This window comes from Camellia sinensis, chromosome 11 (genome assembly GCF_055761805.1).
Source record: "Camellia sinensis isolate YWXY chromosome 11, ASM5576180v1, whole genome shotgun sequence".
Taxonomy (NCBI): Eukaryota; Viridiplantae; Streptophyta; class Magnoliopsida; order Ericales; family Theaceae; genus Camellia; species Camellia sinensis.
In genome coordinates, this window is record NC_138971.1 from 53,154,219 (window position 1) to 53,166,238 (window position 12,020).

The window sequence follows — 12,020 nt, forward strand, 5'->3', positions numbered from 1 at the left end:
TGGAGTTAATGAACATGACATGAATGACATAGGTGCTGCTCTAACAAACACGGTTGAGGTTGAAAACGATGGGGGCAATCAATTGAATGTGAGTGACATGGGTGATGATTTGGGTGATGAACCAATAGATATGGGTTATGAACCAACAGACATGGGTGACTATGAAGACCAACCGGCAGATACAACTGAAAAAGTTAATGAAGATCTTATTGGACCTTTTCCTGGAGGGCCATATGACCCTTCAATTTTGAAGAGTTTTCATTGTCACGTAACAGCCAAAATTTGGCATAATGATGTAAATCATAGTCTTACATTAATTTAATGTTTTAAATTTTGTTTCAACTTTACTAATTCTTTTTTTTTTCTTTTTTTTATTCTATGTTGCAGGAACGTGGAATACGTAAATGCTTAAATCATGGTTTTAAAGTTAGTGAATGGTCATTCAACTTGGAAGAGAATAAACAGTCCAAATTTCATGGTTTAATTATGGATTCGAGGTTGATTTCTTTAGTGAGTTGCTCATATAAATTTGTAAATAAAGTTATAGTTTCGGCCTTTGTAGAAAGATGGCAGCCAAAGACAAACACGTTTCATCTACCATTTGGTAAGATGTCACCAACCTTAGATGATGTTAGTGTAATTTTAGGGATTCTAGTGATTGGTAAACCAGTCTCTTGCAAGAACTTATCAAATGTTGACGCTACAAATCTGCTAGTTGAGGCTTTGGAAGTAACAATAGATGAGGCAAATGTAGCGTTGAAGGTAGCACGGGGCCAGTCTATCAAGGTAGAATGGTTGAGACAACGGTTTGGGTCAGTGTCTAATGCGGACAATGATAATATCATTGAGTGTACAACTAGGGCATGTTTGTTATATTTGTTAGGTTGTACCTTATTTGCAGACAAGACAGGCATACGTGTTTTGGTAGTGTATTTGTCTTTTCTTATGGATTTACAATCGGTTGCTTCTTATGCTTGGGGTGTAGCCGCATTGGCTTTTTTATACGGCAATTGGGCACTGCCACAAGGTATGCTATAAAACAGATGGCGGGATACATGACATTGCTAGAAGCTTGGATTTACAAGCATTTTGTTGGTGCTAGACCCCACCCCAATTTGGACTATAAAGAAGATCAACCTTGTGTCGTTCATTGGATTTCTCGTACCTAATCTGGTTCGTCAACGTCTATTTTACAAAGGTTGCGAGAGGACCTCGACAGATTAGAGGCCCATGACGTAAGTCTCAATCTTATGTCAATGTATGTACATATTACTTGCTATTATTCAATCTAATTCATAACTTACATATAAAATTTTTACTATTGTAGGTTATTTGGGATCCATACCATGATAAGCATATTAAGCATCCTTTTCTGATGTTGCTTACTATAATGGATGCTTAAAATGGATGCACATTGTTGAACCATACCATCCAGATAGGGTACTAAGACAATTTGGTAGGGTGCAAATTATTCCCTCACCTCCGCTTGCTCAGGTTCGAGCCTCTAGAGGATCCACTGCAAAATAGTACAACATTGCCTATAAATACTTGGATACGATTTGGGAGAGTTGGGAAAATCACTTGTTGTCTGAGACAATGCGTAGTGTTCTAGTCTGGCATCCATGGGGTTGTATGCTAGGTTACTTGGACTGGTTTACTTCCATTTCACACGTACAAGTTCAAAACCCGACACATCGTTCTAAGTATAATCCATGCTTTGAGGCATCAGCTGATTATCGTCAACTTCAATTCGTATGTCAACTTTTACCATTTTCATTTTTGTATATATTTTGTTTAAGGCAATCGTTAAGTTTTATTTTATTGTTTGCAGCGCATTGATAGTGCCTTGAGCATTTCATGTTCAATGCTCGAAATCGGATACAATGAAGCAGCTCCAACCTGAGATATGTTACGCAATGCTATGAAGAAGATAACACAAGTCTTGGAGGGCCAACAATCCACTGAAGAACATACACCATCAGAGAACTTGGTGTACACTCGTCGCAGGAATCGTGGAGCAACGTCTTAGACTTTAGTAGTTGTTGGGTTCAAATGTTTTAAATGTGTATTTTGAAATCTTAGTCTCAAACATTTGTTAGACTTTTTGATGGTGTTAGACACAAGTATAACAAAGGTCAGATGACACTTTAGTATATGTTAGTTTGTCTGAGAAAATTTTTTGGCATACATTTTGATGGTGGTTTGTATATGACACAAGTATGAGCTAGGCTTGTATATGACGTTACTATACCTTTTTTGGGCACTCAATGAATTATTTTGATGGTTTGGAATTGGTTTGATGGTTTGAATTGGTTTGATGGTTTGGAATTAGTTTGATAGTTTGAATTGGTTTGATAGTTTGTTTGTTTGAAATATTGGTTTGTTTATTGCTTTATGGTCATCGTTGAATAAACAAATCTAGACTAATGAATAAACATGAATTTTATGTTCATCACTGACTAGTCGAACAAATTCTCCTCGTTCAGCACTATAAAATCGAATCAAAATGACTCACTCAGCACTGTAATGCCAAACAGGTAGTCTTTGTTTAGCACTGTAATGCCGAACATATATAATTTTTTTAGTACTGTAATGTCGAACATAAATGCTTGCTGGCCCAATCACAATTGCTGGCCTACTCATTTCAGCAATGCGGAACCGAATAAAAAACAATTCGTTCAGCACTGTATAGCTGAACAAATATATTTTTCTTCAGAACTGTTTTGTCAAACAATAGTGATCCAGTCAACACTGTATGTCCGAACAAAATTTGTTCACCACGGTGTAACTTGAATCCATTCCAATTCACTTTTTTCATCAACTTCCATTCAGTACAACACAGAAAATAACATTCATTTCAATTCACTGTTTACCATTCCAATTCATTAGAACAAAGAAAATTACATGAATGAAATCCATTCAAAATACATAAACTTAAATCCATTCCAATTCACTCTTTTCCATTCTAAGCTAGTTTAACAAAGAAAATTACATAACTTAAATCTATTCTAATTCTATTTCCTAACTCACTCGTATGACACTAGTCCTTATCCAGGTCTATTGTTTCGATTGTGGCTACGTCTAGATTGATGAGTGATTTGAAATGTTGTACTCTGGAACTATATGCAACCTTCCAGCCTACTGCACAAGGATCATGGTACCTCCACCAGTTAGTTGCTATGGGTGGAATAGGATGACCAAGCTCCAAAATGAGTTACCAAAAAAATATATATATATTAGAATGTACAAAAATGTTGTCATTATTAAGAAATTTGTCGTTATAATGTACAAGAATGTACAAAAAAATTAGAAACTAATACTTGAACAAAATGATTGTTGTTGACAAAGCCAATACATATCTCCTTGTGAGAGGCAACAGATGTCGGTATTGACCTAAATGGGAGGAATGTCAAACATTGTTGCATAGACAAGTGGACCAAAACGACTTGGTAGAAAGACGATATAAGATGACTCATGTCAGGCATCGTCATCCACTGGTCCAACCCAGGGTTTGGTTCAAAATATGCCAAGATGTTAGTAAGGTCATCGATTCTCCGTTGTGATCCAAATAATTTCCTATAGTGGTCACTATGCGCATGCAACTCTTTAAGTAAATCTTTTCTCACTTGTAACCATCCTTCTTCTCCAACACCCATCAAACCAGCAATAGCTCGGAACCTACAATTGCCATCTGCTGCAATATCCTTACTGTATTTAATATATCGTCTCAATTCAGAAGGAAATGCCTCTAAAAAGCAATTTGGATTCAATGATCAAAGCTGGTGAATCTATCACATGCCAATGCCAATGTTAGACAATAAAGTAGACAACATGACACAATTATATACTTGACTAGTAAACCATGTACCTTTTCTATCTTCTTTGTTTTCACTTTTTTTGTTGTTACACTCAACTTGGCAATGACTCTGGGTGAATAACTATCTTGTGCTGAAGCAACTATTTCAAACGCAGATGGCTCGCGACGAGTAGAGGTCTCAATCTTCAATTTTGGCTGACCCCGTGGATTAGACTTCACTTCCGGCTCAATAAAAAATGTACAATCAGGTTTGGCTAACTCTCTCAATTTCTGTAACAAAAACCTCTTCACATCTGGACCCACCTCCTCGAATCGTTTAGGAAACAATTCTAACTCAGGTGTACAAGTCCACTCTTCACTTACAGTGTGTGGGATACTTAACATATCAAGCTTAGTCCAATATGAATAAATCGAAGTGAGGGGAATTGACCGATTTTCCCTCATGTAATTTCCTATCTCATGTGCACATGGCAAACCATGAGCACGTCGAACGACACATCCACATGCAACAATATCAATACCAATAGAAGACGCTCATTTAGACTTTGCCAATATGATCTCTAATGCAGTAATTGAGACATTACCACGAAGCTCCTTAAACTGCACAGGTTTGAAATCATGTTGCACAACTATCTTACTTTTCTCAAATGATGATTTTATTTCACTATGTTGCAACTCAAGTAAATTGTGTATCCTTGTCCAATTCGACTCAAAATTTCCTTGACTTGATCCAAGATGTCTTTTAAGTTTTGCATGTGAACTCTTAACTCTATATATGAAAATAAAATGTTATAAAAATAATTAAAAAACCAAAAAACTAATAAATTTAAATGTTCGTATATACCTATTTGTTGTAGAATTTCCAAAGTGCATAAATGTGTCAGTCCAAGCTGCCACAAATTTCGACTTGTATGTATCCAACCAAGATGAGGTAACATAATGAAGTGCATCTTGATAAGTATTGAACTCACTATATAACAAAGATAGTCATTGCATGTATACTTCTTCAGACGATGACATAACCAACATATTCCAACTCATTATAAACATTTCTCATTTATCTTCTGTCTCAAACATCTTTTTTGCAATTAGCAAGCACATTTTTTCCAATATGCCATCTACACAACAAATTCTTAGTTGCAGGAAACACCATACATATGGCATTCATAAGGGCCAATTCTCTATCTGTGACAATAATAGAAGGAAGAGTATTTTCATCCATGACACTACGCAAAATACCAAGTGCCCATGTGTAGTTATCCTCTTTCTCATACTGGAGGTATGCAAATGCAACTGAAAAGGTCATGTCTGTCGATGTCACACCTACAATCTCCAGAATGGGCAACCGATATCAATTGGTCTTATAAGTACAATCCATCAACAATACTTTTGGAAATGCACGTAACAAATTCAAACTAGCAGGATGTGCAAGAATAAATCCGTCACTGTCTCAGTATCTGCACAGCTTCTATGCCACTCAATGTACTTGTTCATCGCTAACTGACCTAATAGTTGTTGCATTTGAGATCTCCCAGCTTTTTCAGCAACTTTATACCTATGATGTGCATTGTAAATTGTCTTCATTGTGGAAGCATTTGCATCATCACGTTGTTTCAATGTAACCAATATCTCACTCAGTCGTACCATACTCTTCGACATGTCTACCAACAAAGAGGTTTCCTCATGTGACAACCTTCCAGCATAAGAATGACCCTCAAGATATTCTGCAGCAGAATGATTATGCACACCACAAATAACTATCAAGATCCAGTCATCATTTGTGGCTAATTTTTTGCCCTTCAATAAAAAGGACATTCACATTTTTTTGTACCAGTCAGTCTTGCTTTTTTTGTCTTAGGCTTGCTGTTTTTTCGAGTGTCGCTATAAGATCCACTCATCTTGCAAGCTAAGCTAAGTCTTGGCTTCCTACCATGAATATCACCCCCATCTGATTTCTGCACAACAATAACGAATCCATTTCTTCTTCCAACTTGACGTGCCCATCGAATTAACTCATTTCGACTCTTGAATATCTGAAATAAATAAATTAAACTAACCAATTATTGCACATAAAAAAGGTACATTATTTGTAAAACAATCAAAGACTCACCTTATAAGTAATAAATTCATTACTATAATCCATTACAAGTTCTGAATCAACCTTACTGCCTCTAGTCAAAGCATCACCCTGAAAACACGTGTGAATGTAATTTCAAAATTGAAAAAATGATGTTCATTTCAACAGTCCCGAAACTAATGGTTTTGTTCAGTTCAACAGTGCCGAAAATAAAGATGATATTCGGTTTAACAGTACTGACTATATGTATTAATGTTCGGAACCTATGTATTGAATGAAAGGATTATGTTCAGTACTGTATTACCGAACATAATCCTAACAGTCGGCAAACCAGTACCAAACAGCTCAAAACAAAACAAGAACAACTGAAAACGACTAAAAACGACCGAGAATGTTAATATAAGACAGATAAACTTACCAATGGAACGTCGATCTCTCTAGAATTGTTGTCCTCGTCCTCCATTGCTCTACACAATGAAATAAGTGATGAAGTATACGTTATACTTGAAGTAAAACTTTCAAGTTCAATAGGGTTGATAATGGTGATAAAGATGACACATTCAGGATTTAAGATGATTATGAAAAATAATAGATCTAGGGTTTATGTTGGTTGGTTATGAAAAGTAATAGGTTTAGGGTTTACAGACATGAAATACGTATAGTTAGAGTTGGAGTTGGAGGTAGGGGTGTCGGTGGGGGTGTCGGTGGGTGTCCAATATTATAAAAAATTAGTTCTTATTTGATAGGTGGGTGTTCCATTTAATAATGTCTTTTAATGTAATTTTACTTTAGGGTATAATTGTAATAATAAAAAAATTATAAAATGGAGGGTCCAAAGAATTTTGGCAGGTGCTAATAGTAGCATTCCTTACTTAATGCATACTAAACACAATTTTAATTTTATTATTTTTGCTCAATACACACCATCCATTTTCAAATATACCTAAAATATCCTCATCTTCTTCAACCGCCCCACCAATCCTAACCCTAGCCATCGCCACTCACCGCAGGCCATCGTTTCTCCCTCATTCTCCAGTGAATCTCTTCCTCACTCCTCCATCCATCACTTTTCCTGCCTTACCACTTCCAACCACACTCCCAAACCCTTTTTCACCCCATTCTTCCCTCCACCACCAGCTTAACCACCTCCCTACCATCGCCGCCACAACCTCTCATCCCATCCCATCTCATATTCTACTTCCTCTTCTCTCTCTAAAAACTACCAAACCTACCCTCACCACCAAAACCCTCTTTCAACAGAGATCTTCCCCAACCCATCGGAGAGGAGTTTCTCGCCGAAGACAACTGCAGCGGCAAAGCTTCGAATCAGAGCTTGAAATCCTAGATCAAAGTTTTGAATTTGGTTTGCATGATCGAACTCCTACAAGCCCTAGATCTAGATCTGAAAACCCTAGGATTCTCTCTCTCTCTCTCTCTGCGATGGAGAAAAACGAGCCATGGCCGAAGTGAGAGACTGGGTTGTTTGTTAATGGGGAGAGGGAAAAGGGTTTGCAAAGGGGAAAGGGATCGCCAGTGAGGTAGGGAGGTTGTGGGGTTGCGATGGTGGCTGGGTTTCGGTGACAATGGCCGAAGGTAAAATTAGGCGGCGGAGAGTGGTGGTGTGTGAGAGGTGTATTGATATTGTTTTGTGGTTATTTTGGTCATTTTATCTAAGGTCATTATTGTAATAAAAAATAACCAATTAATGGTGTGCCTTGTTTGGGATGTTCTAAATAAGTGAACTTTTTTGAGTTTTTATGAAATTTGGGTTGGGTTTGCAATGATGTGGTAGAGAGGTAATGTAACTTAAATAAGATGATGTAACTTAAATAGGATAATGACTTTTTGACTTTTTGTCTTTTTGAGGAGATGCCAAACCTAACCTAAATGTGGTGTGTAAATAACCCTCCCCCCTCTCTCTTTCTCTCTCTCTACATATATATATATGCTATTTTTCCAAATTCATATTTATTTATGCTTGTCTCTCTCTATATTTATATATACATTACATTTCGGTTCTCTGGTTCGGTTTAGTTAAATAGAGTTTGCTTCTTTGTATGCTCCGTGATTCCATTTGCTTTCGTTTCTCAATTCAACTAATAATTGCTTCTCATCGAGTATTTTGATTTTTTTTTAAAAAAATAATGTGCTCACGATTTGGTCTATCTACAATTGAGTTCTTTCTGGGTTAGATTATTATTATTATTATTTTTTTGGTATTAGTATAATTTAAGATGATTTTTTTTTAATGCCTAGAACACCCCAAGGCAGGATCTTAGGATCTACCCTTACAAGCCAAATGGAGGAAGCTAACCGATCCACCTAAACTGTCGGACTTTCACTACATGAGTAACCCTGGTCAGTGAGGAGAGAAGCAAACTCCCTTACCAACTAGGATGGTCCCTTAGTGGTATTTAAGACGATGTTGCTCTCAAACTTATCATCGAATTGTATTCAAGTAATGGTATGCCAATTATAATCACACAAATACTCGATTCTGGTAATTTGTTGGAATTAGCATCTTCATTAATTTAAAAAATAAATAAATATATATATATATATATATATATATACTGATGTTAAAGGCATTATAAGCTTCAATTCTGTCGAATCAAGTTCCACCTTCTTTCTCCTAAAACCAATTGATGTTAGGGAGGGCTTCGCTTATGTTTTACTGCATTCGACATCATAACCTGTGGGCCTGTTTTTAGAGCAGTCACTGGGAGCGGCATTATGGACCAACAAAGTCCAAGAGATAATTTTCTGGGGAGCAATCCATTGATACCTTTTCAAAAGGAAAAGGCGGACACATTGATGGCTAGATGGGTTAATAGACTAAACTTTGATTGCAATGGGTGAATTGACAAGAATAACCGCTGCTCTAAGAGTAATCAAATAGCTAAAGTGCATGTGATTTTTATAATATAAAATAAAAAAACCAAAAAAAAAAAACAAACAGAAGTTTTTCACAAATCAATTTGTATGCATAAGAAAAAGAAATCTTCTTCTCTAAATAAACTAAAAACTAGGTTTCCTAGGATTGTTTCTTGGTATCTTTGCTTGTATTAGACAAAAACAAAGACCTTTTTTTCCTTTTTTTTTTAACAACTAATGTCGTGTAGTGATTTAGAAATCCACTTGTCCACTTGAGTACACATTGGAGGGCTTAGGGCGCAAGATTTTGGAATTTTTCTATGAAAATCAAAAGAAGGCTCCATTCAAGTGGGCTTAGAGTCCTTGATTCTGTTGGAGATAAGATTATATTGTCAAAAATATCAGAAGATATGGAAGATATTATAATATATGGAGATCCCATGATTTGTACTTATTATGATTTTTTGTATCTCTGATTTATTTTAATTCCTTAATTAAAGGGATTTGATTATATCTCCCACTCTATACATATGGTGCATCATATAAAGAAGAGTATGAAGTTGAGTGAATGAAAGATGTAGCCCATAGGGCTTTGTGTATGTGGATGTAGGCCAATATTGACTAAACCACATTAAACCTTTGGGTTCTTTCTTTTCTCTTTTCTGTTTCTCTCTATATTCAACCTTATTGCCTTATTACAGAATTCAACTAACTCTAGCGGCACCTTGCTTGTACAGCCTTGAGCCGGGTATGCTAGTCTTGCCTAAATAGCTCTATTTCAAATTGTTTTCAACTACGAAGTGCATAGGACTAAGTATGGGTCATCCTAGGTCAAATTGTGACATAAAATGCTTGTATCCTATACTAATGTAGTATGCTCATGCAGCTATACATGAGATTAAATTTCAAACACTCTTTGCATTGTCTTTAAAGATATTCATTCTTGAATATGTGACACATGTTTTGTCCATGAAAATTGCCAATACACAAAATCTTAACACCTTCATTTTAGTTTCACGTTCATTACTGAAATTAGCAGCCATTTGATGCAGAGGAAAAGAAAATCCCTACAAAGAAACAATCATTAGATTTTTTTTTTCACTGTGGTAATATAGGCATCTTGCTTATTCAAATTCAAAAGCTTTTCAATATTAAAGTAATTTGCTTTACTTTTTCTACTAAACAACGTAATTATGTCCTTGTGTAAGAATTATTGTATAACATGTGCCAAAATCAAGTTATTTTATATTCTTTCATATGTATGATTGTTTAACATTATTTTTTTTTTATAGTTTTTACTAATTCTTATGATTCCTAATTCTATTCTTGATTCACAAAATTAGAATTTTGATTTGCAATACAAATGTTGATTTACTATGTTTGTTGCAACATACACAACCCAAAACAGATGGAACATGTTGGTGTAGGAAAGAGAATGTACCAGAACTAAACAAAAACTTGTTTGTACATTTCTTGCTTGAACTGTAGGTTTTGGATCATGCCAGTCAATGTAGGCCAGGATTGATAACTATGTAGAGCATTTGGAATGGAAACAGGCCGGTCATAAAAACTTTACTCAACTTGTGTTGTGCACTCATCATATTCCTGTTTAATATCGCAATAGTGATGACTCATGCGGCTTTATCCAAATCTTCAGCACATTTATTTGCCAAATTCAATTGTAACCGAGAAGTGGTAATGACTTGATGTAGCAGATTTAAAAGTTTGAAGCTTCACATCATAACTTAAGGTCATATAGTATGCAAGTGAAATGTCATTGTGGTTATTCTTTCCATTGGTTTTTGTCTTTTCTTTCTACGTTTATATTCATGTTAAATCTTTTACTTCTTACTTATTGATAAATAAACAAACAAAGAAAATAAAATATATGCCTCTCATCTACCATTTATTTTCCCCCGTTCTTCTCCCACTTGATTGCTGATATTGATATCTTTCAAATTTGTCCCATACTCTGGTGGTGATATTCTTGAAGGTTGTTTTGTCTGCTTTAAATTTTGTTATTGTTTACTAACTTAAAGCTCACTTTTCTTGGAATTTGCTTAAAATTAGTGTTGCTACTTTGTAAAACCAAATTGGATGTTGTCTGCATACCATTTTAAAACAAACTTGTCGGCAAGTTTCTTCCTTGAAAAAACCTAATCCATAAAAATCGACTCGTACATTCATTTCTTTAATTTTTGGTCCTTTTCAGAAACCTAAGAAAGTGATCTACACAGCCATTTCCTTGTGGCTTGGTGTCTCCCTTGCAATTGAAGTATTGTGAGATGGTTTTGATTCAGCAAATTTGCTAAATACGTGTGATAGTATTGCAGCTAACCAAGAAGAAGCCATATGATGGCCTCTGCTGCTGTTATTGGACTCAGTGCAGGAAATAGGCTATTTAGTTCCTTCTATTATTCTGATCTCACAGAAAAGCTATCATGTGGTTACGATTACAGATCAACATACCATCAGGCTGCTACAACAAAGAATGTTATCACAGCAAATAAGTCCTCCAATAATAGCACTAGTTTTTTGTCCAACCAATACACACGGTCCTTAAAAGCTCAAAAAGAACATGTGAATACTGCTTCTGAACCTTTAATTGTTGAGGTGTGGCTTCAAAGATTGAACCACTTGGAGGAGGACAGATCTCATTCGGAATTTTCAGTGGAGGCTCTTCTTTTGTTACAAAAGTCAATGCTGGAAAAGCAATGGAATCTTTCAACTGAGACAGTAATAACTGATGGAAAAAGAGAAAATACCCACAAGAAGATGCAAGTCACTGGTTCAGGGACATCTGCTCGCAGGCGGAGAATAGATACTAGGAGGAAAGTTCTGAGGCAAAACTGTTCCATGATTCGACTTAGTACAAGTAAGCAGCTAAAATGCATTATCAGGCCAGAGCTGCTTCAGAACCGTTTGAAAGGATATGTGAAGGGAGTAATAAGTGAGGAATTGCTCACCTATTCAGAAGTAGTGCAATTACCTAAAATAATAAAAACTGGCCTTTACTTAGAGGAGCAAAAATCGAGGTAATTCATCTTTTTTCTTTCTTATTTATTTAGAGTGAATGAACCACTTTGATTCAGTTACTTGTTTTGTTACTACCTTCACCATGAATGACACTATTTTCCACAGTGAGATGTTTACACAACACAAGGGAGGTAACAGAAACATAGATTTGTTCATTAAAGATACGTGGAACATCAGAAATTTTGTTTCTGTCTTGTTTACTTATTCATCCATCGT

At 35.7% G+C, this 12,020-nt stretch overlaps 1 protein-coding gene and 1 pseudogene across 1 annotated transcript; one reads left to right on the forward strand and one right to left on the reverse strand.

The window, feature by feature from the left end:
• Nucleotides 1-5,227: 5,227 nt before the first annotated feature.
• On the reverse strand, nt 5,228-6,357 carry LOC145802332 (uncharacterized). The gene is made up of 4 exons (XM_082895028.1): nt 6,313-6,357; nt 5,928-6,005; nt 5,649-5,850; nt 5,228-5,541 (listed from the first exon to the last, which is right to left on the reverse strand). Exons 1-4 carry the CDS (start codon nt 6,355-6,357, stop codon nt 5,228-5,230), a joined length of 639 nt encoding a protein of 212 aa, XP_082751154.1.
• A 4,766-nt stretch (nt 6,358-11,123) lies between these two features.
• Nucleotides 11,124-11,807, forward strand: LOC114311772 (RNA polymerase sigma factor sigA pseudogene; annotated as a pseudogene).
• The last annotated feature ends 213 nt before the right edge of the window (nt 11,808-12,020 follow it).